Here is a 27439-nt window from a genome sequence, read left to right as displayed (position 1 = left end):
TCCCTGAGCCACAGGCAAGATGGGTTTTAAGAAAGGACATTTTCAGAAACAAGTTTTCAAATAATGCCACAGTACCCCTTAAGGACCATTCACCTACCTCCCCAAATCCATAAGGAAGCGGGAAAGAGCAGTGTGTGTGTAGGGGGGTGAGAATGCCAGGGCCTTGTGACCTTGAGGCCCTCTGAGCCTGGGCTGGAAAGGCTGGTTAGCAACAGCTCAACTGTTAAGTACTTCAAAGTCAAAGGATCACAAAGACTTAAATACAGAAGTACCTGGGAGAGGTCTTCTCTAGATGACAGACTTTACTGCATGATTACGGGAATGTCCATTTGAGGGTCTTAATCAAAATCCTATGTTACTCTTTTAAAAAACTGTCAATTCAAATTCCTTCTGGATCTTACTCAGAGGCTGGCTATGTTTGATTATTTTGTGCCTCAGAAAGTTCTCTAATCTTTCTGCTTTCTATTATTACCTAAGAAGTTTTTTAGACAGATGTTTTCGGAGGTGTGATCATCTTTTCTTAGATGGACTTAGACTGGGTAACTCACACCTTTTTTTCTTTTAATGAGCTGAAGTGTAAGAAGTGGTGAAAACTTATATACCATACAAATTTGGGGGAGAAAGCACCTGACTTGTCTATAGCAATGCAGGGAGGGCCCACACACCCTTCATTACATCTTGGTGAGGCCTCTCTCAGCAATCTAGATCATCCCAGAGACAATTTTAAGAAGAAGAGTTTTCACTTCTGAATAATTATGAGAGAAAACCCCCAGAAAATGACCTGGTTATCAGCCAGAAGAGGTGGGCTTACAGCCCTCCATATAAGGTGGCATCTATGGAGGGGAGCAGAGGTGCCAAACCTCAAGCAAAAGTTCAAATCCAGCCTGTAGCATGTGGCTGGCCTGGACTTGCCTTTAGTGTTACACTTATCTGACCAGCATTGGGGTTGTGGTTATTCAGGGGCTTGCCCTCTTTGACCTATAGGATAATAAGCTCCAAGGAGGTAAAAGCCTAGCCTGCTCTTGTGTTCCAGAGTCAGGAATAGCCATTCACTGGCAGAGCAGTTACTAAGTACTTTGTCTCTTCAGCAGAGAAAAGAGGCTGCAGCAGAAACACAGTGCAATGTGTTCTGCATGCTATGGCGCACAGAAGGGGTTCCTAGCATAGCCTGGGTCAAGGCAGGAGAGTGGGTCAGACAAGATGTTTTGGAAGAGGTGACAAGCTGATCCAGTTTTGAAGGATGAAAGGCCCTGTCTAGGCACTCTCTTTCTTTACTCTCAGGACACTACATGCCTGAGTCTCAAGTCTACCCCATTGGTTTTTCCTATGCTCTTTTACTGGAAGTTTCTCATCTTCCCCTAACTGTTGGAGGGCCCCAAAGCTTGGTTGTTGGCACTCTTTTCTCCTTTCCCTCTTTTAGTCTAGTTAGGTGGACTCATCCAGCTCCCTTTAAACACCATTCAAATTTATATCCCTGTTCTTATCTCCCCTGAGTACCTTAGATACCTAATGGGCCTCTTAAAGTTGGCTCATCCCAACAAAAACTCGATTCTCTCTACCCCAACTCACTCTCCGAGGTTCCACACTACTGTCGTAAACTGCACCTCAATCCAATTGCTCAGGCTACTGGCATTTTCCTTTCCTCATTTTCATTAATACCTTCCACCAAGTCGAGTTGGCTCTGTCTTCAGATTAAATTCTGAATCCAACACCTTCTCAGTCTTCACCAGGACCATTGTTGTTTCTTACTCAGGTTATTGCAACAGACTTCAACTGGTCTCCCTCCTTCCCTTCTGCCTACTAAAGATGATTCTCTACATAGCCACCAGAGTGATCTTTTAAAAATCTAAATTATTTAATGCCTCTTCTGCTCAACACTCTCCAATAACCTCCAAATTCTGAATAAAAAGTCAAAATTCTTACCATAGCCTAGAAGGCTCTTTGTGATCTGGCTCCTTCCGCCTACGTTTATGTTCCCCCTCATTATTTTCCTCCAACCCTACTGGTCTTCTTACTGCTCTCTGGAAATGCCAAGTTTACCTGGCATTTGAACCTACCATGCCCTGTGCCTGGAATATTTTCCCTCTAAACATCTGTCTAGCAGATACCTTCATTCCATCCAGTTCTCTGATCAAATATCACATCCTCTGAGAGAGATTTACTGACTAACCAGTATGATAACCAACTTTCTTTAATCTCCATTCCCTTACCTTTGCTTTGTTCTTCTTCATGGTACCTGTCATTACCCAACTGAACTATACATTCATTTGCTGATTATCTGTCTTTTATAGTAGAATGTAAGTTCCATGAGCAAGTATTTCACCAAGTTTATTCACCATACATCTCCAATGCCTAAAACAGTGAGGGGAGTGAGTGCAGGGTAGGTATTAAAAAAAAAAAAAATGAATGAATGGGAACTTGGAGGGAAGGGATCCAGGGTGGCAAAACAGGTAAGAGAGTTTGTGAATGCCTGAAGTGTGATACTGAAAGCAGGCAGGTAAGGCTGGAGTATAGGGTGATATGGTGGAGGTGGGATAGGCAGAACCAATTCACAAGGAGATGAAGGGCTTTTGAGCTCTGCTCAGGTGTCTGGAGAAGGACAGCTGATGTTCCCTCCTGCTGCTACACACAGAAGTAAGCTGGCACATGAAGTCTGTTATCAGGGAGTGTACATAGCTAGGAAGAGTATTTCTGACTATTTTGAGGTTAGCTGGATGTATGGTTGTAACTCCTACCCTTCCTAGGGAATGGCAAGCTGTCTGAGGACAGGGACTATTTAGTGGTCACTGCTGATTCCCAGCAGCAGGGGTAGGCTAGGCTAGATTACAAGGCTCAGTGATCTAATTTCAGTGATCTAATCAACGTTTTCAATAGTTGTCTTTCTGCTTTCCAAAATGCTACATGCATTTCTATTCTAATGATCTTGGGAAGTAAGGGAATGGCCTCTGGATCTTAGATACCAACTAAGATGATGCAGACTCAACATTAATCCAGGGTAAGTGAGAGTCTTTAATAATTTGGTAATTACTAGTTTATACCTCACTCAAATGTCACAGTTGACTCAGAAAATTAAAAACGAAATTCTAAGAATCTAAAAGATCTTAAAAGTTTGGCCATGTGAATTACTAAGCAATTCAAACCATTTCATAAAAGATTTGACTCCAAAGTAGCTCAAATAGAGGCCCCTTTCATGTTGATACTCACTTGTCACAAAGGTTGGAATCTGGTGACTGGCTCAGTTTGTGTAGAATATCTACAATGCCCATGTCTCGTAATTTATCTTGGCGTTCTTGTGAACCTAAAAAATTAAAGCTACCAGGTTACTGAGAAAATGATGCAGACAACTGTTCTCCTTCAGCCTTACTGGGACCCTTCACTCCTCACCCTTTTTGCCTCTTATCCACCACCCTCCTACAATGTACCGGATCCTCTCATGCTTAGACTCTCAGCCTAAGTGGTCTCTGTACCTCTTGTCCCTCCTTCCTGCAGTCCACCCCATATTCTGCTGCTAGACTAATTTTCCCACAGACTATTAAGATCAAGATCAGATTCTTTCAGTCTGGTACAAGGTCCTTTGTCATTGGCCCCGAGCTCTGATGCTTTTCTAGGACATTGCCACAGCACTGGGGAGGACAGTCTCTTCCTATTCCTAAGAGACCTTGTTTCCCCCTCCTTTTATTGTTTTCTGTCCTCTTCCTTCCTCCCTGCACTTCTTGCCTCTCAGCACAACTGGCAGTTCCCATTTCATACCATTCTGTTCTACCTTCCAACCAGACCAAGACTTTGAGGCCTGGCTTTTTCTCTCAAAATTCAAATGCTACATGGTACGGAGACCTGTGGGTTAAATCCAGTTTTGCCTCCTACCACTTCTGGATACAAGTGCTAAGTATAACAATCCCTCTGGAATCTTTCCTCCCCACTGAAAAATCTACACTGATGCACTGAAGAACCTACATTGAGGCACCATACCCTCTAGACCCAGTGAACCAGAATCTCTATGGCCAAAGCCCAGAAACTTGCCTTCTAAAAGTTTCTCGGTAATTCTAATGCAGCCAGCCTAGCACTGAGATCCAGTGCTCTTCTCCATACCTTGGCTGTATACTGGAACAACCTGTTAGCTTTAAGAACTACTTGTACCTAGACCCACCCCCAGAGATTTTAATGGAACTGGTCTTTTGCAAAAATCCCCAGGAGACTCTAATACATAGATAACATGGAGAACCTTTGATCACTACCCCTAGCCACCTTACTGTAGGACTATATCTCACCAGTATATCCTCTTCTCTGTCATGCTTATCTGCCAGTAGTCCTTAAATGTGCTTCCTATGCTCACAACAGAAGGCCATCCTCTTATCCACTCTTCTCTCACCTTCAAGTGCCTCTTACATCCTCCTTATCAGCTCTCCCAAGGGCAAGGACTGTCACTCACTTCTCACCCCTAGTAATTTGGTACAGTGTTGGCTCCAACAGTGTTGGCTCAGGTCAGCTGATTCAGGCTAGTCCCACTGACTCTCCTACTGGGGTGCCTCTGTAGGGTGGTGAGGGCAAGTTAGGCCAATGAGTAGGGCCCCTGTCTAAAATCTCAGGGGAACTTTCTGCTTTCCCTATGCCATACTTTTATCTTCCCATACTTTTCTTCAGGAAAAATCTCACCAGACTCTTACCTTCCTCTTCATTCCATATGAGGTTCGATATACAAAACATAGCAGCAAGCTGCAGTTTGACATGTGAATGACCCTAGTAATATAGAAAAGGATTAAAAATGAAGGTGATCTCATTTCAGATCATTTTTTTTGAGTAACATATCATAGGTGATAATTAAATTACTCTTATTTCTGTAGAAGGATCCTAAAAGACTAGATCCAATCTCTACTTTATCAAATGTATCAACTATCATTGAGCAGCCTATCTTTTAAAACATAATTCTTGTTTATTTTTGTTTATATACTGAAAGTACAACCGTTTCTGGCTAAGTTGGATCATTTATAGAGTGCTTTTTCCTAAGTGAAAAAGGACTCATGAGTAAAAGAATTTTTTTTTGGTACTGCGGATTGAACTCAGGGGCACTGGACCACTGAGCCACATCCCCAGCCCTATTTTCTATTTTACTTAGAGACAAGGTCTCACTGAGTTACTTAGTGCTTTGCTTTTCCTGAGGCTGGCTTTGAATTTTCGACCCTCTTGCCTCTGCCTCCCGAGCCACTGGGATTATAGGCATGTGCCACCACGCCCAGCAGTAAAACAATCTTAAGGTTATTTACCTAGTGGTCAATTAAAAAAAAAAAAAAGCTAGCATATTTAAATAATTCATGCATAACCAATGAACTACCAATTACATAATATTCTTAATGGTTTCTTGAAGGTCAAGACAGATTTATCTCCTAAGTAGGACTGTACCTCTACCAAGAAGAAAAAGAAATTGTCATGGCTTCCTCTGTTAGAATTCTATGCTTAGTGATTCATCTTCTACCTGGCAACAGTTTTTAAGAGATGTCCAGTTTGAACTCCTTTAAGACCAAACAGAATAAAACTTACCATCTGCTCACAGCCTCAGGCCATCAATGGGTAAACTGAATAAATGAACTTGCACATACTATAAAAAGCATTTACTATTTATAAGTTCATTAATCAATCAATGAAACTAGAGGGCAGGAACTTAATTTAGATGGTGCAGAGAACATCTCTTTGAAAGAGGCAACATTTTAACAGAGATTTAAAGAAGGAAGGTGCCAGATGTGCAAAACTCAAGAGGCTAGGGTTTCCAAGAACAACAGTTCTTGAAAAGATCTGAGGTAAGAAGATGTATATTCAGAGAAGGAGGCATGGCTAAATTGTGGGCCCTTGAAGACCAGAGCAGGGACTCTGGATTTCATTCTGAGTTCAGAGGAAGCTCTTATAGGATTTGTACAATGGAGGGACAAGATCTTATTTACACTTTTAGAAAATCACTTTGGCTGATGGGACTGAAGTAACAAAGCAGAAGAACCTGGAGGCTACTATGATTATGTAGTCAATCAGTCATAATATACTATGGCATAGACCAGAAAGGGTCAGTGGTGATAGAAAGATATGAACAGATTCAAGATTAGTTTTGGAGGAAGAACTCATGGGACTTGGCAATAAATTACATGAGTGAAGGTAAGAGCTAGAGAAATTAAGATAGACTCCCAGGCTTTGGCAATGGGGTAGATGGCAAAGCCACTAAACTAAATGGTAAAGACCAGGAGGTGAGACACGTAAATCTAAGGGAGATAGCTAAGAATTCATTTTTGAATACCAAACTTGAGAGGCTATCAGACAGTCACATAAAAATACTGAGTAGACAGGGAGATATCAGTCTAGAGTTCTGAAGAGAGGTCGAGGTTGGGGGCAGATACTTAGAAATCATCAGCATAGAAATGACAGTACAAGCCACAGGGTGGACAAGATTCCCCATGCCAATTGTTCTTAACTCTTTATGTAAAAACCACTCAGGGAACTTTTAAAAATCCTGATGACCAGGCTATACTTCAGGCCTTTTATATCAGAATCTTGGGAGAAGCAAGGCTATAGTCTCTGAAAGCTCCCCAGGAAATTATGTTATATAGCCAAGGCATGAATCAGTGATTCAGGAAAGCTTGTAGAAGAAGGCGGCCCAGGCAAGGGGATCAAGAGAAGGTCATGGAAGCCAAGACAAAGAGATTTTTCTGGAGGAAGAAACAGCAATGCTGAAGTCTGCTGTAAGTGGGTGGGGTAAGAAGTGGAGAGAAAGCACCGTTTGGATTTGACATCACAGAGATCACTGGTGACCCTGACTAGAACAGTTTCAGGTGATGGGGATGGAGGCCAGATGAATTAGGTTAGAGAATGAACTTTGAGGTAAGGAGGGAGAAAGTATGTGCAGAAGATGCTTTTAAGAAATGTAACTTCAAACAGAAGCAGAGAGGTAGGTGTATGCAAGGTTAAGGGAAACTTTCTTTGCTTTTTGTTTTTGTAGTGAAGATTGAACCCAAGGATTCTTACATGCTAGGCAAGCACTCCTCTGCTGATGAAAGGACTGTCAAGAGATGAAAGCTACTATGTGGAAAGATCAGGGAATTCCTGGTGGAAGCAGGAGGTTTTCACCCAAGTTTACTGAGCTTACCTGAAAGGCCAGGTACTACAAGGTGCTGGATACAGAACTGTGAACAAACTGATGTGTCCTTAATGTCATGGAGTTTATGCCTGGTAGAGGAGAGGCTCAGGTGGTACACTCACTATAACTGAGCTGAATGCTATAAAGGCAAGAAACAGGATGCAGGAACATAGAATTAAGAGAGGAAGGGTCAGTTCAGCTTAGGTATGAAGAGTGAGAAGGAGTGGAAAAAAGTGTTCCAGGAAGAGAAGCCAGTATGTGTGAAGATCCTCAGGCAGGCAAGAGCATGGCCTTGCCGAGGAAATGAAAGAAGCCAACGTACTAAGCAAAGAAGAGAGCAAGGTAATGAGCGGAGGATAAGGAGGGGTTGAATCTTGCAGTACATGATGGGCTGTCATAAGAGAGTATGGATTTGACTTCAAGGTGGAACAAGAGCCTCAAAAAGTTTTAGCTTCTATTCTTTTAATAAAGCAAAAAACTAGGTCATCACTAAGAGTAACGGGGAGGGAAGAAATGAAGTTTAAAGAATGAGGAGAGGGTAAGAACCTATTCTTGTTTGTGGAGAATGGGGGTACCAAACTGCTTGAGAGTCACTGAAGGATACCCAGTGAGGCTGAGTGCCCAGGTGGATTTTGTGAAGTGGATCAATCAGCTTGTTCTGTCCTTCCTCTGCAATTGTTAACTGTGTGGTGGCCAAGAGGAGGCAGGTTCCTCTGTGGTTAGAATTCAGTTAGGATATGTTGAAAATGAAAAGAGGAGGACAGATTTTAGCCATGGGTGATGAAATGATATAGGGCATGGCCACAGCAGTAGGTGGCATGCTATTTGGAAGCAAATGGGTTGAGAAATTAAGGTGCCAGGGAAGCACCTTAGTTCCATGGGACTGAAGCCTTGAGAAGGGAGACAGAATTGGGGCACTGAGAGAAAGCCAAGAGCCCACAGTTTCACTGGGTAAGGAGGCAATCAGCAGATGAGTGGAGTGGGGATTGGGTGGTAGATGTTAGTATCTCCAATGGCACAAGCTTCAAGGAGTTAGTGTTTTCCACCCTCTTGGATGGAAGAGTCCCCTAAATCTGTCACAATAATTTATTCTTCTTAAAAAATTCCTGCAATAACACTACAGTCCCTGCCTTCCAATGCTGCAGTGAAGGGGACAAGGGCTTACCATGTAATATTTGATTTTCTGCAGGATGTCATCATTAGTCATAATAAGTTCTTTTGCTGTTGTCCCATCTGCTATGTTGGCTAGGATGCAGAGTGTCTGAAAAAGAACAAAGACCCAGAAATCAAGAATCCTCTGAGGCTCCCAGTCTCTCAAGAGTTTGGGCAATTTCTCACCTGAAGGTACATGTATTCTCACAGGTTCCATTATCAATGGCCCTGCTTTCTCAACTCCTGACACTGCCAACAAAAGTAACCACCCCCAACCTAAGTCTACTTTAGGCAAAAACACATCAAACACTCCTGGGGTTTCTTGCTGAGCATTAAGCTGGGTAAAGTCATGTCATATAGGTCATACTATAGTACCACAAAAGGAAAAAAGAAAAAGTATTTTATTATTATTTTTTGTCTTGGAAAGCTCATTTCTGAGAGAAGCTCTTGTGATTAACCCACAGATTTCTTCAAAGTGCATTCTGTTTGGTGAATACTTCATTAGTGTTGTTCCCCTCCCTTCCCCAAGCCTCCACCTGTGACTTGCTCCCAAGCTAACAACCTCTGGGTGAGAGCCTAGACCATGTCCACCAGCTACACGGACCATGTGCAATTAGAACCTCTTAACTTTTTTTGACCCCTGTTAGAAGAATAGGAAAGGAAGCAAAATGTGTGAAGGAATGAAGTCCAGATTGACCTGCCGTGCAGACTGGAGGAAGCCCGTACCCACCAGTTCAATGGGACAATGGGACATCTAGAGGACAACCACTGCACTGCCTGGAGTTTCTTCTCAGAAGAAGAGATTGCTCTTGTCCGCTGGTCCTTTTTGATAGCTAAACCAGCAGATGGCAAGGGTTAAGGTAAAGGAGATAGGGCTGTGGTAGGGGTAATAAGCTGGTGCCAGACTTAGTAACTCAAAAGATTTACTGAACATCTATCATGGAGCTGCCTTCTTCAAGGCATGAGGCTTGAGACAGGAATAAGATACACTCCTTGACTTGTAAACTGTGACATGAGGAATTACATTTCACTGTGGTATGATTAAAGTAGAACAGAGAACCAAGAAAGCCTGAAGAGCAAGCACTTGCTGAATCCTGCAAGGGCCAGGAGGCTTCCTGGAGGAAGCGACACTGACCCCTCCTGCAGTACAGTCAGCAATTGCTCTGGTAGGTTGAGTGGTGAAGTGGGGGAGAGACTAATAATTATCTCAAATTCTAACTTTATTCTTTGCAAGACTTCAGTTTATTATGCCATTGAGATTTTTTTTTCTTTTTTTACTCAGGCCTAAACCCTCAAATATACTAAAGGGTATGTAGTTTTATTCATCTAGATTAATACAGTGTAGTAACTAGATTTTTAGGGAGTGAACGAACCCTGAGTTGTGAACTAGGAAAAGGGTGCCTCTGGGAAACAAGAGACGGAAGAAATACAATTTAGAATCATTCATACATATGTATGTATATAAATAAAATAAGGATATAATTTTATATATATAAATAAGTAAAATAAGGAATATATATATTTATATATATTCCTAATCGGGCACTGGAGGACTAGCTAGGTAATGATCAGGAGACTCTGATCTTTCCCTCAAATTAGAGTTGACCTAGGGAAGATGTCAGATTTAAGAGTGATCTTTATTTACCAAAAGAGGCAGTGGGCTGGATTTAGCCCACAGGCCACAGTTTGCTAATCCCTAGTCTGTTTCATTGATTTCCAATTGTTCATATTAGTGGATATACACACGTGTGTATTTTTTTTTTTATCTCTGCTGTTTGGTATATTGAATTGATTTGGCCCTAGAACTAATTGAACTTTTTAACATTTGGTTTTATCTCCACAGAAATGTTTATAGTATGCTTTCCATGGGTCTATTCTAACACTCCAAAAAGAGGAATCAATTACTTATCTTGCTGCCCTAGTCTATTTTGAGGTATCTCCCTATAAATGTCATTCTCCCCAATGAATCTAAATGTATTCTCCTTTCCCCAGGGGCACCTTGGTCATGAAACCTTTTAGAATTCCTATCCTTGGTCAGAGTCATTTCCATTATTTCTTTTTCTGCTTTAGCTAATTCATAGGATTGAAATGGGAAGAAAATTGAGAAGAAGAAAGATTCTTCCATGTTCCCTTTGCACCCTCAGCCAAGCTCTACTTCTGTCCCTGTTGCTGGCTCATTCTTTTCCTGTTGGTTTTAGCCTGGCAGAGCCTCCTTCATGAAAACAGGTGATTTATTTACCACTGCCTGTTCTAGTAAATAAAGTTTTTCTGAAGAGGCCATGAATATTCACTTACATATTATCTTTAGTTACTTTCAGGATAGAACAGCATGGGTAAAGGGTTACTATAGAGATTGTATAGCATTACAGAAACTCGTAATACCAAAGCTCACTCAAGAATAAAGAACTTGAACAGTCCTGTTCCTATTAAAGAACTGAATGTGTAGCTAATCTTTTCACAAAAGAAACACCATGTCTACAAGGCTTCACTGAAGTTTCGACCAACATTTTAAAAAAAGAATACCAGTTCTCTACAAATTCTTAAGGAAGATTGGAGAACACCCCCATCTTGTTTCCTAGAGCCAGCATTATCTCAATACCAAAACCAGATAAACACATTACAAGAAAACTATCCATTAGTATTTCTCAGAATGTAGAAGTATATGATCTGTATACAAAAACCTTTAAAATATTGCTATAAAGAATTTTTAAAAACCTAACTAATTGGGAAGATAGTGTGTATTCAATGATTGGAAGACTCAATATTGTCACTTCTTCCCAAACTGATCTATTGGATGTCATTACAAATAAAATTCAAGTTGACTTTTTGGGGTTAAAAATAAGGACACAGTTATTATAAATACAATAAAATTCACTTTTTGGTTTGATTTCTACCTGATAAATGTACAAAATCTTATAAATCTCTCACCACAATCAGCCTTAAGCATGCAGAATGGTCTTCTGTCTCCCTCCCCACATGCCCTATGTTATCCCTTTACAGTCCCTTACTCCTCCCTTAAGTCTGGGATATGTTTGTTCTCTCTTCTATGACTTTGTCTTCTGCAGACTCATAGAAATAGAAGCATAGAGAATGCTTCTTTTTAAATTGGGCTTCTTTCACGTAGCATAAGGCACTTAAGATACATCCATGTTGTTGAATGCATCAACAGTTTGTCTTTCTTTATTGCTGACTGGTATCCCACAGTGTATTCACTGCCCAGTTAAGGGACATCTGGCTTATTTCTAGGTTGTGGTGATTACCAAAACAGTTGTTATAAACTTTTTTTGTTGTTCATCTGCAAGTTTTTGTGTGAATATAGGTTTTTGCTTTATGTGAACACATGCTTAGAAATGAGATTGTTGGCTTTATGGTAAGTACAATTGGCACTCCATTTCTATGGATTCAACCAACCATGGATGGAAAATATTAAAAAAAAAAATGTGTCCATACTGAACATGTACAAACTTTTTCTGGTCATTATTTTTTAAAAAATGATGATTACTTATATAACCTTTATATTACATTAGATATTATAAGTAGTCAGAGATTATTTCAAGTATACAGGAGGATATGCCTTGGTTATATGCAAATACTATGTACTGGTCCGGAGGGTCTGTAGATTTTGGTATTCCTAGGTGTTCTGGAACCAATCCCCCACAGACACTGAGGGATAACTGTATATCTTCAATCTTAAAAGATACTGCAAAACCCAAAGTGTATCATCTGCATTGCCATTTGATGCACTATCAGTTTTAAAATATTTTTAGCCAATCTAAAAGAGTGTACTGATATTTTATCATGGAGTGTCTGTTAATATTGTTCACTTGGCTTTTTTATTTGGTTGGTTTTTTGCTTATTGAGACCTCTTTATATATTCTGGACAAAAGTCACTGTGTCCAATGTGTCCATAAGACATAGGATTCACAAATATTTCCTTCAGGTGGATGCTTTGTCATTTCATTCTCTTACAGTTCATTTCAAAAATAGTTTTACATTCTGATGAAGACCAGTTTTCCCTTTTGGATATTTATACTATCATATCTAAGAACCCTTTGCCTAATCTTTCAAAGATTTTCTCTATGCCTTTTTTGTTATGCCTATGAATAAATTTTCATCTAAGCTGTGAGATATAATCCAAGTTAAATTTTTTTGGCAAAATATTTTGTCAAAAATTGTTACAGCACCATTTGTTGAAAATGGTGCTTTCACATGTTTGCAGTAATCAATTGCCATATATGTGTGGGCCTATTTCTGGACTCTAATCTGTTGTATTAACGTGCTAACTATTTGCTGATGGCATACTGTCTTGATTACTCTATTTCATAGTAGATATTCTAGCATTTACATTTATATTAATGTTTATAAGAGGTATGCTGGGATTTTTATTAAGATAATGTTGAATCAGTAAATCTCCTTGGGAGAATTTTAACATAATATTCTCTAAATGATTAAAATGTTAAATGGAATTTTAACATAGTATTCTCTATTTATTGGATTTCTTTCATTATCAGAGTTTTGTCATTTTCAGTGTACAGATCCTTCTGAAATTTATACCAAAGCATTTCATTTTTTTCTGAGCTACTATTAAATGGCACTGTTTCCACTTCTAATTGTTCAGTGCTTATATGTAAAAATAAAATCAATTTTTCTGTTTTGTGACCTGCTTATTAACTTATTTATAAGCTCTAGATTTTGGCGGGTGGGAGGGTACCAGGAATTGAACTCAGGGGCACTTAACCACTGAGGAACATCCCCAGCCCTATTTTGTATTTCATTTACAGACAGGGTCTCACTGAATTGCTCAGCACGTCACATTTTTTAAAAAAATATTTATTTTTTAGTTTTAGGTGGACACAATATCTTTATTTTATTTTTATGTGGTGCTGAGGATCGAACCCAGTGCCTCATGCATGGTAGGTAAGCATTCTACCTCTGAGCCACAACCTCAGCCCCAGCACGTCACTTTTGCTGAGGCTGGCTCTGAACTCGCAATCCTTTTGCCTCAGCCTCCTAAACTGCTGGGATTACAGGTATGCGCCACCATGCTCATCAGTTCTAGATTTTTATGATGGATCTATGGCACTTTCTATTTATGTTGTCTGGGAGTAGTTTTGCTTCTTCCTTTCCAATCTGGATATCTTTTTTTCTTGACTTACTATACTTGGTAGATATAACAGTATAATGTTGAACTGGACTGGGACAGATGAACATTCTTGTCTAGTTCCTCTTTTTTTAAAGAGAGTGATAGATATGTTCACCATCTTGGTTATGGTGATGGTTTCATGGGTATTTACACATATACAAACTTATCGCTGCAACATACTGAACATCAATTAGGCCTAGATTAAAAAATTATTCATTAGATATTTTTGAGAAGCATTATAGTAAACTTACAGCTAAGGACTAGGCAGTTTAAGCATTCCATACTTGTCTACTTCTGGATCATCTCCAAAATCTGTATGAGAGTGTCATCTGTTTCTTACAAAAAAAAAACCCTCTGTTGTTGGTCTTTTTGTTTGTCCTCATCTAAATCTCACCTAGCCTTCCTGTCTTGCTTTATTTTTCAAGTTAGGGAAATTCTATCCAGGTGAGCTATCTTTCCTAGACAAAATCTATTCCACTGGTCTCCAAATAGAATAGTTTCTTCTGAACAATGTATTTCCTGTTAATAAGATTTCCAGTAATGAATTTCATCTCATTTCACTTCAGTGATGCTTTGGAGATTAATTTTAAGAAAAAAATCATCAAAACATCTTAAAAGCAGTCCATCAATCTAACATTTTCTGTTCATGAATTACATCACAGCTGCTAAGTCCTTCTGCTCTTACTCCTGGGACTGCTCTTTGGAAGCTAGCTGAACTACTCCAGCTCCAGAACACAGAAGAGGAGAAGTCTGGGCCCTGCACTTAGACTCTCTATGCCCAACTTTCCACTAATGATTTTGGCAAGTTTCTAGCATTAATATAGGCATACATACATATATATGTATGACTCAATAAATTTAAACCTAACACCTCAGATTCTGTGTAAAAATCTTAAATTTGCAAGTGACCTTTATTTTTATGGCAAAGTAAAATATATATAACATTAAAATTGCCTTGATATCACCCAGAAAATACAGAAAAGTGTTTCCCATGAGGTTCCCTGATAAATGCAGTGTCCATACTTTTATGTCTACCACAATCTTGCCCTACTAAAATCCAACAGAAAGGAGGAGTTCAGATGGTGACTAAGAACAGAAGATGCCTAAGAGTAAAGAAACCAAAACCATCAACAGGATAAGAAATTCTCTGACTAGGGAGTTGTAAGAATTTAGGTTTATAGCACGGTGGCAGAAAGGGCTAGAAATAGTGAATTCTGGAGAAAGGAATAATTCCAGGATGACCAAAGAAGGCTGCTACTTTAAAGACAGGGAGAGTGTATACAATGTGTGACGCAGGGGGAAACTATAGACTCTGGTCATGTTTTTTTCTATTCCAGGAAGAAGAAATATTGAAGAGTTCAAGGGCTGATGGAGCCTCTCTCTTGCCTATGGACCCTCCATAGCAGCAGTACCCTGTCTTCTTCAGACCTGAACATTTTAGGAGGTTCCTAACTAAGATCTGCCTTTGTACTCACATTCAGAAAATACTCCCCAGGAGAAAAGACACATACCTGCTCTTTGACCTCAATGTTATGCTCCCCTTCCAGAATAAGGGTGACGGCTTGCATAATTTGCTTTCCATGAGTACTCATTATTTTATCTATATGCTGTAAAACAATGGGAAGGCCACGGTTATCATCTGGGAAATGAAAAGCCCACAGAAAGAACAGAAAGCTTCTAAAAGTTAACATTCTATGATACACAGTTGCTTCAAGCAGAACAACACAGCATATAGAACGAGATGCCAAAGAATAGTATTTATTATACTGTAAAGCTGCACTTTGCCTTCAAATACGTTTCTGAATGACTTTACTACAAAAAGAACATAGAGTTGGTCTGATAGAATACAGAACTAAAATCAGTGGGAGTCCTCAAGCCCAAAGATATTAAACAAAAAGGAAGCATAAAATTATGGATTGGGGGGCAGACATGGAAAATACAGTGTAGGTATTAATACTATCTTGGAGCACAACTGTATGAAGATGATTCAAAAGACAAGCAAAGCACAGAGAAGTAAAATATGACCATGTTTCTTCATCCACCTGAAGTGGTCACCTGACATGGTTGGTCAGGGAACACCACAGAACTACACTGAGTGTGACCCCACCAGCAAAGCTGTGCCTCTTCTATTGACAAATACCCACTAATCTCCACAATGACATCTCCAGAGGTTAATCCAATAAATGTGGGAGGGGAAGGTATGGGAGTGTCTATGGAATGGCATTAAGAAGAGTTCTCTAAATTCAATCAAGCAGAAACCTCAGAGATAAATGATTCAGGCAGATGAAAAATGTGGCCAGCAAACCAAGCAAGAATAAAGTAACAAATCAAGGCAGATATATATTTGGTGCAAAGGGAGGACAGACAGATAGGATGGGCAGTACAGCAGTGTTGGGCAGGGGGGCTCCCAGAACACCTATGAATGTGGCAGGTCAAGACATCAACTCCATGCTTCTCTGAAAAGGGGCAACATTGAGTCATACTCATAGGTAGATGTTGGGGAGCAGAGACAGCAGTATTGGGTTATGGACACGGAGGGCTAGCTAATCTGGAAGCCTGGGTGATTTTACTTACAGGTCGAGTAGAAAGGAGATTTCTAAGAAGTCCCAATGTCTTCATCAGCACGTTCAAATCTGAATCTGATAATAACCGGAATAGCTGTTCAGTACTCAAGCTTCGTAAAATATCTGCTTTTATTTTTTGTTCAGCCTGAAATGCCATATTCTGAAAGGATTAAAGAAGTTGCAAGAATCATTTCTATATTTATTTTATTAAATTATATAATTTTTATTTTTGTATTAATTCTGATAATTTTCAAAGTATAAACAGAATCTGTTAAAATCCTTAAGTATGAGTAATACTATTTTTCTGATTCCTGTTAATTTCCTATATTTCTATTTGTCAAGAGAAGGATAACTGCTACTCTTAGGTATACACCTATAATGATGAATATGATTACTTTTTGGCATGGGCATTTGAAGGTCTTAAGGTTTCTCAGATAAATACAAAATGTATTTATTACTTTTGAGAAGTAATAAATACATTTTATATTTATGGTTATCAAGTTGTTTTCCCTGTATTTTAGTAACAATATGACCATTTTTGTAAAAAAATTATGTTTAGTTGTAGACAGATACAATACCTTTGTTTATTTAGTTTTTTTTTTAATGTGGTACTGGAGATTGAACCCAGCACCTCACACGTGCTAGGCCAGCACTCTACCCCTGAGTCAGAACCCCAGCCCTAACCATATGACTATTGATAACTATACTGTGCCATGCATTTTGAAAACAATTTCAAAGTACTCACTTATTATAGATGAAGATAAGCAGTGATGTGCTAATTCTACCAGCATGAGAGCACCTATTGTGTTCCTAATACTATGCTAGGTATTGGATGACTAGGATCTATCACACAGGAAATTTTCCAGGGAGAAGAAGGTATGTCCTGGCTACCAGCAAACAGTAGCTACTTTGTTCCTTTTTATTATTCACATTATGAATTAGCCCAGCTAATTGAAAACTATAATAATATGTCTGAATTAAAAAGAAACAACCTACCCACCCAAAACAAAAACATGGCAAATTCTAAATCATAACTCATCAACTTTTGATATAAAAATCTCTTTAAGTAATATGTAGCTATTGCCTTCCAGGAATTTATTTTAATTAAGGAGCTAAAACATGAGAGATAAAGTTACCAATGATGCAAGACAATATGGTAGAGCAAAAGGAGTATTAGACCTAGACCATTGCATCTTGGACTTTTGATTAAGATCAAGTGAAGAGATCCAGGCTGAAGACAAGTCCAATGTTGTATATTTTGTAGGTAGAGAACATGGCAACTAATAATATGGAGATTGTTGAAAATAAGATTGTTTGTCTGAACTTTTAGAGTGGGGTGTAAGTTCAGTTTCTCACATTAAAGTTGCTATTCTCAGGGAGTTCTCAAATGAAGTTCCACAGGTTGTTTAAGTGATAGATCTTGGGAACAGATAACAGCCATATCCAGATATGTAGGTTTTGAAGTAACCTTTTCCATTATGGGGAGTTCCTGAAACTGAAGTGTGAAGTGAAACTTGGGGGAATGTTCCCTGAAAAGAAGGTTGAAAACGAGGCTTAATAAAAAGTGAATTAAAAAAAAAAAAAGTCCCAGGACAGAGTTTTAAGAAGAAAAAGAGTTTTAAAAGCAGTGTGAAGTTAAGGGGAAAAATAACTATGATACCACTGGATTTGGTGCTTGCTTAGAAGATGGTTATTTCTATTTCAAAGTTTGGATGAAAACAAAGCAGACGTGGAACAGGAAGAAGAGTACAGATTGGGACAGCTTCAGAACCCATTTCCATACTTACTAGCTGTGAGGCCTTCTCCCTCACGATTCATTTAACTTCCTGGAGCCCTAGTTTCCCATTTGTAAGGTAGATATATACCAATATAACTTAAAATAAGAAATAGAGGAAACAAGAGTATCTGGTATACAGCAATTAAATTATAACTACTATAATTATGTTTTTAAAATATCATGTAGGTTTACTTCCTTTCCAATTTCAATAAAACTTACTTTAATGATCTTAAGGAAAAAGGGTTCTGTGTGTGTGTGTTTCTTTTATTCATATATTTATTCATTCATTTATTGCAGTACTGAAGACTGACTCAGCTCATGGTAGGCAAGTGCTCTACCACTGAGTTATACCTAAGCCCTTTTTATTATATTTTGAGATGGGGCCTCACTAAGTTGCCAAGGCTGGCCCTTAATCCTGTGCCTCAGCCTTCTGAGCTGTTATTATGGGTGTGCACCACACTGTCCAGTTGATGTCATAATTTCAAAATCCATTATTATAAATTATTTATTAGAAAATGTTAAATTATTAAGCATTTATGTTCTAAACCTATAATCTTGGCAATTTATTTAATCACTCTGAAAAGCATATGAGGCAATCCGTGTTATCAGCTCAATTCAGGTATTATACAATGTGTATACATTTTAAAACATGTTGTACATCTTAAACACATGCAATTTTTGTCAATTAAAAAATCAGCTGTAAAGTATGGTAAGAATACTCAGTCTACTTCATAATGTTGTACTTTAGAGCAAAGAAGAGAATAAAATACTTTGTAAAGTAGGCAGCTCTCTAGAAATATCACTATATTCATGGTAAAAAAAAATTGTTTTCCCAAGATTAAGTAATTGAAGTTTCAACATCTGTTCACTTTTCATAATAAGAAGAAAACAGGCATACTGTGGCCAAGCAACTTGCTTACAGTCAAATCTGAAAGTTGAATACCCTATTTTCTAGGTTCTAGGTCATTAGAAAACTGGGCCATAATAGCCAGGTTTTTAAAACAGAAAAATCCTGACATTTCAAATAATACATTCTTTAGTTCTAACTTTGAGAATTATATAAATTATGAAATAATAAAATATGTAAAACATACCATTAAAGCCCAAATTCCATTCACTCGTAAAGCAGGATTTTCACTCTGGGTTAATCCACAAAGTAGCTCTACAGCTCCTGATTCTAAAATTGGCTGTGATTGCAAAAGTTTAAGAAAAAAAAAAAAGAGAGAGAGAGAGAGCTTTATAGTCCATTTTGCGAAGTAAATGTGTATATACCCTAGTATTATATAATTTGTTTCCCATTCTTACTCAGTTCCAAGCAAGCTTCAAAAAGCAGGAATGATACAGCCACAAAAATCACCTGGAGGAGGGAAAGGACACCTTTTCTCTCACAATATCATCATCATTGTGCCATATTCTTTCTTTGCAGTCCTGACAGACTCTGGAGACTCTGACCTTCTGTACTTCACACACACACACCTGTGTGACCACCGTCTAGTTCCCCACCCTCACTCTCAACACCCTCTGACACTGGCCCTGCCTGCCTCATTTGTGTACGGACTTTGTGTGCTGCTTACCATCTAGGATTATGAAGCAGTGGTTGGTTTAGGAAAGAAATATAACAGAACTTAGATAACCAAATCGTCCTCCTTCCAAATAGTCAGTTTTATTCCTAAATGCTATGGAATTCATCTTTGAGAACTATTTTCGGGACTACTTTTCAATTTTGTAAGCAAAACAGATTTGTACTTTTATAGTCATGCCACATTTTACACTGAAAATAGCATGCTTCAGTCTGACCACTTACTGTAGTAAGTACTAGGCTGACAATGAGTTTCTTTCTGGCAATTTCTAGAAAAATTCAAAATTTAGAAGATTAAGATTTATTATCACTAATTAATGTTTAAAGGCCATCTGACAAGTGGATTCTAGAAATGTCTTAAGCAATTCAGATTTCCATATTTAAAAGTGCAGTGCCTTGCAAGATGACATTTTTGAAAGAGTTATATACTCTTCTATTTATACAAATTGTGGTATTTTTAAACATTTTTTCCATAGTTGCTTTATCATATCTCATTTTGTTCACCTACATCCACATTATTTTATCTCACCATTTCAAATCTGAGTGCACATACCATGCCCTTTACCCTTAATGTGTATTTCCTAAGAAGTTTATTCCCTTACACAATCACAGTATAGTTAACAACTTCAGAAAAGTTACCATTAAATTAAAACAATACTTTTATCATTCTATAGTCTCTATTCCAGTTTTACTAATGGCTCAACAATTTCTTATAGCATTTCCCTCCCTTCCAGAACAGAATCGAATTTATTTTTAATATTTTAAAAAATGATCATTATTAATGATTCTTTGCCTGAGTTCTTCCACCTAAATTTCCCTAAATAGTGGACCCTAAATATTCTGAAGGAAGATCTGATCATAATCTAGCCAAGACCCCACTACTGGGCAGAGAACATGTTGGAAGCTCTGCCCTACTCTTCTGCTTTTCTCTGCTTCCAGTCTCTCCCATTTTGTTCTAAAATTTTTAATAACTGTCTTTGAACCTCCACATGTCAATACTGCCTTCCTGAAGAAAATCAATTCAACAAAAATGGGACTACTCAAGGTACTGAACAGGCACTTCACAGAAGAAATACAATTGGCCAACAAATATATGAAAAAAATGTTCCACATCTCTAGCAATTAAGAAATGCAAATAAAAACTACACTGAGATTTCGGCTCACTCCATCCAGTCAGAATGGCAATTATCAAGAATATAAGTAATAATAAATGTTGGTGAGGATGTGGGGGGAAAAGGTTCCCTTACACATTGCTGGTGGGGCTGCAAATTAGGGCAACCACTCTAGAAAGCAGTACAGAGATTCCTCAGAAAACTTAAAATGTAACCACCATTTGACTGTTATTCCAAATCTCGGCATATACCCCAAATACTTAAAGTCAGCATACCATAGTGACACAGCCACACCAATGTTTATAGCATCTCTGTTCACAATAGCTAAGCTATGATACTAACTTAGGTGACCTTCAACAGATTATTGAATAAAGAAAATGTGGCACATACACACAATGGAATATTACTCAGCCATAAAGAAGAATGAAATTATGTCATTTGCTGGTAAATGGATGAAACTGGAGACTACTGTGCTAAGTGAAATAAGCCAATCCCCCCAAAACCAAAGGCTAGATGCTTTCTCTGATATGCAGGTGCTAACACACAATAAAGTGTGCAGGGGAGAACAGAAGTACATTGGATTAGACAAGGGTAATGAAGGAAAGGGAGTGAGATGGGAATAGAAAAGACAGTAAAATAAATCAGACATTAACTGTCCTATGTTCATATAAGAACACACAACCAATGTAACTCCACATCATGGACAACCACAAGAATGGGAAGTTATACTCCATATGTATAAGATGTCAAAATATACTGTCATATATATCTAAAAATATTAAGAAGAATTTTTAAAAATTAAAAGAATAAATAAATAGTGTCTGAGATATGTACAAAAACAAAAAACAAAAATGGACTGCTAAATGTCCAATACACTTGAGTTCATGATTTGGTAGGCCAGATTTTTGTTTTGTTTTAGTGTTAGGAACTGAACACAGGGCCTCATGCATACAAGGCACAGACACTACCAGCACCAAACCAGAGATATAATACAGCCAAGCTGATTTTTTAAGGTTTACCCCTCTACTAATTCTAGTTTTCCCCATTTAAAAAAAAATATATACAATTTGATTAATTTATAAAATGCAGAAAGAGGGGTGGGAAAACATTCTCTCCTTTCCAAACAACTGCCATCAACATTAGAAACCAAAAACTAATCCTGGTTTACAAAACTGAGTCTTAATTTATTCTTTAGTATAGGTATAGTTTGAAAATAGTCTATTGTTTGTATAATTATTTCATATATTTGCAGTTTAGATTGACTATAAACTGTAATATCTTATTAATTAATTAATTAATTAATGTACTTCTTTATTTATTTTTGAGGTGGGGTCTTGCTATGTTGCCCAGGTTGGTCTTGAACTCCTGGGCTCAAGGGATCTTCCCATCTCAGCCTCTTGAGGAACTGAGACTACAGGCACATCCTACTCTGTCTAGCTTTGTAATGTCTTTTAAAAAACTGAATATGCTAGGTAGAATAGAAAGAATATTGGGAAATAATAGTCATATTAAAAAATGATCACCCTCATCAAACAATTCAGAAGTAGTTTTTATACCCAATCCATGTATTTCAATGTCAACAACTGTGAAAAGTTAATTTGACTAAGTGCTAGCTGGAACAGGCAACATCATGAAAAGGATATCAATACTAACCTCTTTGCTTGGAGAAAATTCAAGAAGAAGATTACATAACATGGAAGATGCTACTACTAGGATTTCATCTGGTGCATTTTGTAAAACCTTTGGAATAAACAAAAGGATACCATTAATGATTTAGAATCATGGAGGTGAGACCACAGAAGACGATATAAAAATAATAATTATCTCTAAACTTGATTTCTCACATGGAAGAGACACAAGATTTAAAATACAACTTATGAAATTCAGAAGTTGACATCTAATGCTAAATTTCACCAAAAGAAGGATAAAAAATAATCATGAATAAAACTTTTAATTAAAGTCCAAGCTTATTCTCTTGCAGTTTGCTAACCAACAGTTTAAAAAATGGAAAAAACAAGAGAAATATCAACAGATCTGCAGATAGATAGCCTCTGAAATATGAGGAACCAAAAAATATCTAAAGCAAATCATTGATTTTCTTCCAAGTTTTTAATATTATTTTAATTCTTTAAAAGTCATAGTTTGAGAGTAATTATACCCACATGTACCCAAATGCACAAAATCTTTCTAGATTACTGCTCAACAGACCCCCTTCCCTGGGGGAACTAGACAGAAATCATATAGTGTTCCATTCTGATTTGTATGTCAGAGGAGTTCTGAACTGAGCAATCAGAGACTCCAGATGCAAAGGGAGTTATTCTGGATAGTAGCAGTCAAGTTGCTATGAAAAAGGTACAATCTGAGAACAAGAAAAAGTGGAATAAAATAATAAAATGGAGTAAAAGAAATTAACTGAGGAGAGTCTCTGAAAATCCAGGAATGCCAAACCCAGTCCCAATGGTCTTAGATAAAGGATTGTGGATCTGAAATGAATTTTTGTTGGTGGGAGCCAGCATGTTCCTGGAACAAAGTGTCCACCCGGTGTAGAAAGGCACTGATGTTATAGTTGGAGAATGGAGAGTGGGCAAATCCCCTGAGTTTATAGCTTCTTAGGTTCAGGCAGCAAAAGAAGAGCAGAGAATAAGGAATATTCAGAAGGGCTGACATATGTCCAATTGGACGAAACAGGGTGAAACTCAGGGAGGAGAGGCAATGGAAGGAAGATTGTCACAGATTGCTTAGGTAGGCCAACTGGAAAGCAGAAATTCTGATAAGTCTCAGAAGGCCATATTGTGACAATCTTTTAGAACCTCTTGGTGTCCTCTGACAGTTCCTAATTGGGTGGTTACACACCTAATCCTGTCATTTCTTCGACTTAAATCTTCGGGGCTCTCATTGTCCTTATTCCAGGACCTCAACACATAAATCATGTACTCTGCCATCATGAACCTCCCCATAAGAAAGGCTCAGCATGTCAATTTCCAAAGCCTATGGCACCGATTCATCTCTTCTATCTATCTGGTGCTTATCTGTTCACTGGTATGCCTGTCTCATCATACCTGACCCCTCTGTGGCAGTCATAAAGGGATCCTTGCTATTTCCTACATATACCACACATAATGTTTCTGTTCTTGCTATTCCTCTCCCTAGAAAATTCTCCTGGTCCTTTTCCCTTCAAAGCCACATCACATTTCTTTTCTTTTTTTTTTTTTTAATTGATTTTATTTTTTAAATACATGACAGCGGAATGCATTACAATTCTTGTTACACATATGGAGCACAAGTCTTTATATATAAAGTATGTTCATGCCAATTCATGTCTTTATACATGTACTTTGTGTTTTTTTTGCATTACAATTCTTATTACACATATATACAATTTTTCATATCTCAGTTTTTATATAAAGTATGTTGACACCTAATTCGTGTCTTCATACATGTCCTTTGGATAATGATGTCTATCACATTCCACCACCCTTGCTAATCCCCTGCCCCCTCCCTTTCCCTCCCACCCCTCTTCCCTATCTAGAATTCATCTATTCCTCCCATGATCTCCCTCCCTACCTCACTGAGTCAGCCTCCTTAGATCACAGAAAACATTCAGCATTTGTTTTTTGTGATTGGCTAACTTCACTTAGCATTATCTTCTCCAAATGCCATGATTTTATTCTTTTATTGCTGAGTAATATTCCATTGTGTATATATGCCACATTTTTTTTTTATCCATTCATCCAATGAAGGGCATCTAGGTTGGCTCTATAGTTTAGCTATGGTGAATTGTGCTGCTATAAACATTGAGCCACATCACAATATTTCTGCGTGAAGTCTTTCTTGATTGTTTCTGTCACACTTACTCTAACCTGAAGTTTAAGCCAGGGCAAGAGCTCCGTAGTAAAATTTGTAGTAGCCCACCGTGTCTGAAGGCTTGCTTAGTCTTAAGTAAGTACTCAAAAACAAAAGAAAAAAACCTAAATAAACAGAAAATTCTTTGAACTAAATGCAAGGTGTATATATATATATATACATATATACATACATATATATAAATCATTTAAGGGGTAAAAAAGATGAAAGATCAAGGTATCCTGTGGTTCTGTGATATAACAGAGCTAATATTATTAGCAGCAACCTGCTACTCTCCCAATCCATATTCATTTGCCCTGAATCCCCCCAACCTTTTTTTTTTTTTTTTTAATTGGGTTGGGAGATCTGATGCCAAAAAAAGTTACTGTTAAAAAATATCCAGGTGAGGGGGCTGGGGATGTGGCTCAAGCGGTAGCGCGCTCGCCTAGCATGCGTGCGGCCCGGGTTCGATCCTCAGCAGCACCACATACCAACAAAGATGTTGTGTCCGCCAAGAACTAAGAAAAAAATAAATAAATGTTAAAATTCTCTCTCTCTCTCTCTCTCTATCCCCCTCTGTCTCTCACTCTCTCTTAAAAAAAAAAAAAAAAAAAAAAATATCCAGGTGAAACTAGAGACCATCCTGTTAAGTGAAATAAGTCAAATCCACAAGGTTAAGGGTTAATGTTTTCTCTCATATGTGGAAACTAGAGAGGAAAACAAAGGTAAGGGTGATCTCCTAAAAAATCAAAGGGAGATCAGAAAAGGAAAGGGACCAAGAGTTGGGACATAGACAAGGAAGGGGGAAATGCTCAAGAGAAATGTTGACCAAATTATTTTGTTATATTGTATGCATGCACAAATATGTAACAATAAATCCCATCAATTCATATAACTATAATGTGTCAATAAATAAATGAAGAAAAAATTCAAAGATTGCCAAAAGACTAACAACCTGTTATATCTGGAAATGGATAATGCTTTTCTTTTTTATAATTAAAAACTACAAGTTCAAAGAGTAATACTCAACATGAAGAAAGATCAGATGAGTAACTACAGCAAACCAGGTTTGTATTCCCCCCCACACATACAAGATGTCAATCTCAGAAACATAGTCTATAGATTTGTAGATGCTCAAAATATCAGATTCAAGGAGACAAATGTTCAAAATGTCCTACCCAAGTCAGATACACTCCTTGTCTCTGGGAGTGCCACTGGCTCACTCAGCTCACAAAGCCGCTGTGTGAATGGGTCACTTAATGTCCCTTTCTTCTTACCTTCATTAAAGGTTTCCACACAGCATGATCCTGAAAACTGGTTCGAAGTTGCTGTACAGATCTCGATAAACTGTGCAAACATCTACAAAGAATAATCAAAATTAGCTTTCTAAGAAGCCAAAACTTACTTCTCAAATAAACTGCTTGGCTTTTCACTATTACTAGTGTACATTTCAAGTACATCTATAGAGAGTAAGTCAACTATGTCAGGACACTTCATGGGCTTTGGAGGCTGGGTTTTCTGTTAGGTGATGTTACACACTGTATGAATTCACCTGAGCATACTTTCCAGTAACATTTGGATTCTGTGCTTACTTGGTGAAGGACCGGAGAGGAAACAAGTTAAACACACAGCAAAAGATGTTTATTCAGACCATTTAAAGCTCATACCTGACGGCAGCTAACCGCACCTTGACACTAGACTCAGACAAGCCAGTCACAATTCGGTCCATCATATTTTCAGTCTCAATGATCTGGAGAAAAAGGTTAATGCTGCATAAATAACAACATGAAGGTGACAAACTTCACTGCTTGTAAAGGCAAGTATGTTAATGTCCATTAAACGTTTAATGTTTTTTGTAAAAGTTTTTACCTCTTGAACAATCATCTCGCAGTAAGGGAAGGCAGCTCATCAGAAAGGTAGGGCTAGCCCACTAAGGACAAGCCAGGATGAACGACGGGCATAGGGGCAGGTTATGTTTCTTTATTTTTAAAGACAATTAAAAAAAATTAAATGGCATTAAGTATTGCAGAGGTGTTGCATAAATAATCTTGGAGGGAAAAAAAGAGAGGTATAACTAAATTCCTATTAGGCAAGTTCCTGCCAGAGAAAGACTCTAGAAAATCATAGTTCACAGTTAGTCTTCAAGAAGTGAAATTTATCATTTTTCTGACAGAGTCACTCTGTGGTTACTTTCTTACCATGACCATTGAAACAAAGTTAAATATCTGGAAAAGCAACACTTGCCGTCTTTCACTATGGCACCAACTCCTGCTGTATCATGAAGCAAGTTAAGCTTCAATCATGAAGCTTTATTCTTTTTAAGATGGACTACAATTTTCCTTCAAGTAATGTACAGAGCCAAAATAAAGTATTCAGAGGAAATGAAGTTTAACTTGTGTGGGCACATGGAAAAAGAATAAAATGTTAATGCCATCACAAAAAATATTAACAAAAACAATTAATATTTGTTGAGTACTTCTACATGCCAGGCATTGTGCTAAACGTGTTATATCACCTAATTTAATCCTCAATCTCTTGTCTGCATTATCATGATTATTCCCATCCACACATTAGGAAATTGAGGATTCTAGTTAATACAGTTTTCCTAGGATCAAAGTGCTAAACCCAGGATCTGACTCCAGAGTCCATATGCTTAGCCGTACCTGTTATTCTGTCCTGGTTAGAGAAATAGTTCTATATTTATCAGGTATTCCCAGTATGGGAGTCATATTTCCATTAATGGGAGTCATTATCTTGCCTGGCAGAATACTAAAGATCTTAACCCTAGCCACACAGAACAACCTCCTAAAGAGCTTTAAAAACAAAAAGAAAAAAAAAATCCTTATGTTTAGGTCACACCAATTAAATCCTTTTCTCTGGGGTGAGGCCCAGGAACCTGTATGTATGTTTTTTTAAAAAGTTCCTGAGTTTGGTGGAACCAATGTTGAAGATCACTGATCTGGAGTAAAATCTGGAGGATTCTGAAGCCTGATTTCAGAACAGGCAAGGGTAGGAAACCTCAGGATCTTCCAAGCCAATCAGGAAGACTGCAGGAAATAGAAATGAAATTAACATTGACCAGGAAGAAGAATATCTACTATTCAAAACAGGGAGCCACACATTAGCTGTAGGTTCAGAACAGTAGTTTTCATATA

General features: G+C 38.0%; 2 protein-coding genes across 14 annotated transcripts in view; one reads left to right on the top strand and one right to left on the bottom strand.

Moving 5' to 3' along the window:
• Positions 1 to 17564, top strand: part of Nme9 (NME/NM23 family member 9) — a 44304-nt gene extending 26740 nt beyond the window's left edge. Inside the window, exons 14-15 of one of the 3 annotated variants that reach the window (XR_013436537.1) lie at positions 8914 to 10492; positions 14747 to 17564. Coding sequence is in view for 2 of the 3 variants with exons in the window: in XM_078043388.1 (XP_077899514.1) it covers positions 14747 to 14778 (32 nt within the window). In the remaining variant the exon portion in view is untranslated. Of the gene's footprint in view, positions 1 to 8913; positions 14278 to 14746 lie in introns of those variants that run through there. The other 2 variants (XM_078043388.1, XM_078043389.1) reach the window with 2 other exon arrangements.
• Positions 1 to 27439, bottom strand: part of Armc8 (armadillo repeat containing 8) — a 98869-nt gene that overhangs the window by 3577 nt on the left and 67853 nt on the right. For all 11 annotated transcript variants that reach the window (XR_013436536.1, XM_040269852.2, XM_040269853.2 and 8 more), the window contains 9 exons: positions 25952 to 26034; positions 25562 to 25643; positions 22095 to 22181; positions 18845 to 18937; positions 15984 to 16133; positions 14921 to 15016; positions 8280 to 8375; positions 4665 to 4737; positions 3205 to 3298 (listed from right to left, as the gene is read on the bottom strand). Coding sequence is in view for 10 of the 11 variants with exons in the window: in XM_040269852.2 (XP_040125786.1) it covers positions 3205 to 3298; positions 4665 to 4737; positions 8280 to 8375; positions 14921 to 15016; positions 15984 to 16133; positions 18845 to 18937; positions 22095 to 22181; positions 25562 to 25643; positions 25952 to 26034 (854 nt within the window). In the remaining variant the exon portion in view is untranslated. The remainder of the gene's footprint in view (positions 1 to 3204; positions 3299 to 4664; positions 4738 to 8279; positions 8376 to 14920; positions 15017 to 15983; positions 16134 to 18844; positions 18938 to 22094; positions 22182 to 25561; positions 25644 to 25951; positions 26035 to 27439) is intronic.

The sequence above is a fragment of the Ictidomys tridecemlineatus genome, chromosome 3 (assembly GCF_052094955.1).
Source record: "Ictidomys tridecemlineatus isolate mIctTri1 chromosome 3, mIctTri1.hap1, whole genome shotgun sequence".
Classification (NCBI taxonomy): domain Eukaryota; kingdom Metazoa; phylum Chordata; class Mammalia; order Rodentia; family Sciuridae; genus Ictidomys; species Ictidomys tridecemlineatus.
Note: the sequence above shows the minus strand (reverse complement) of the source record. Positions and strands in the feature narration are given on the sequence as shown.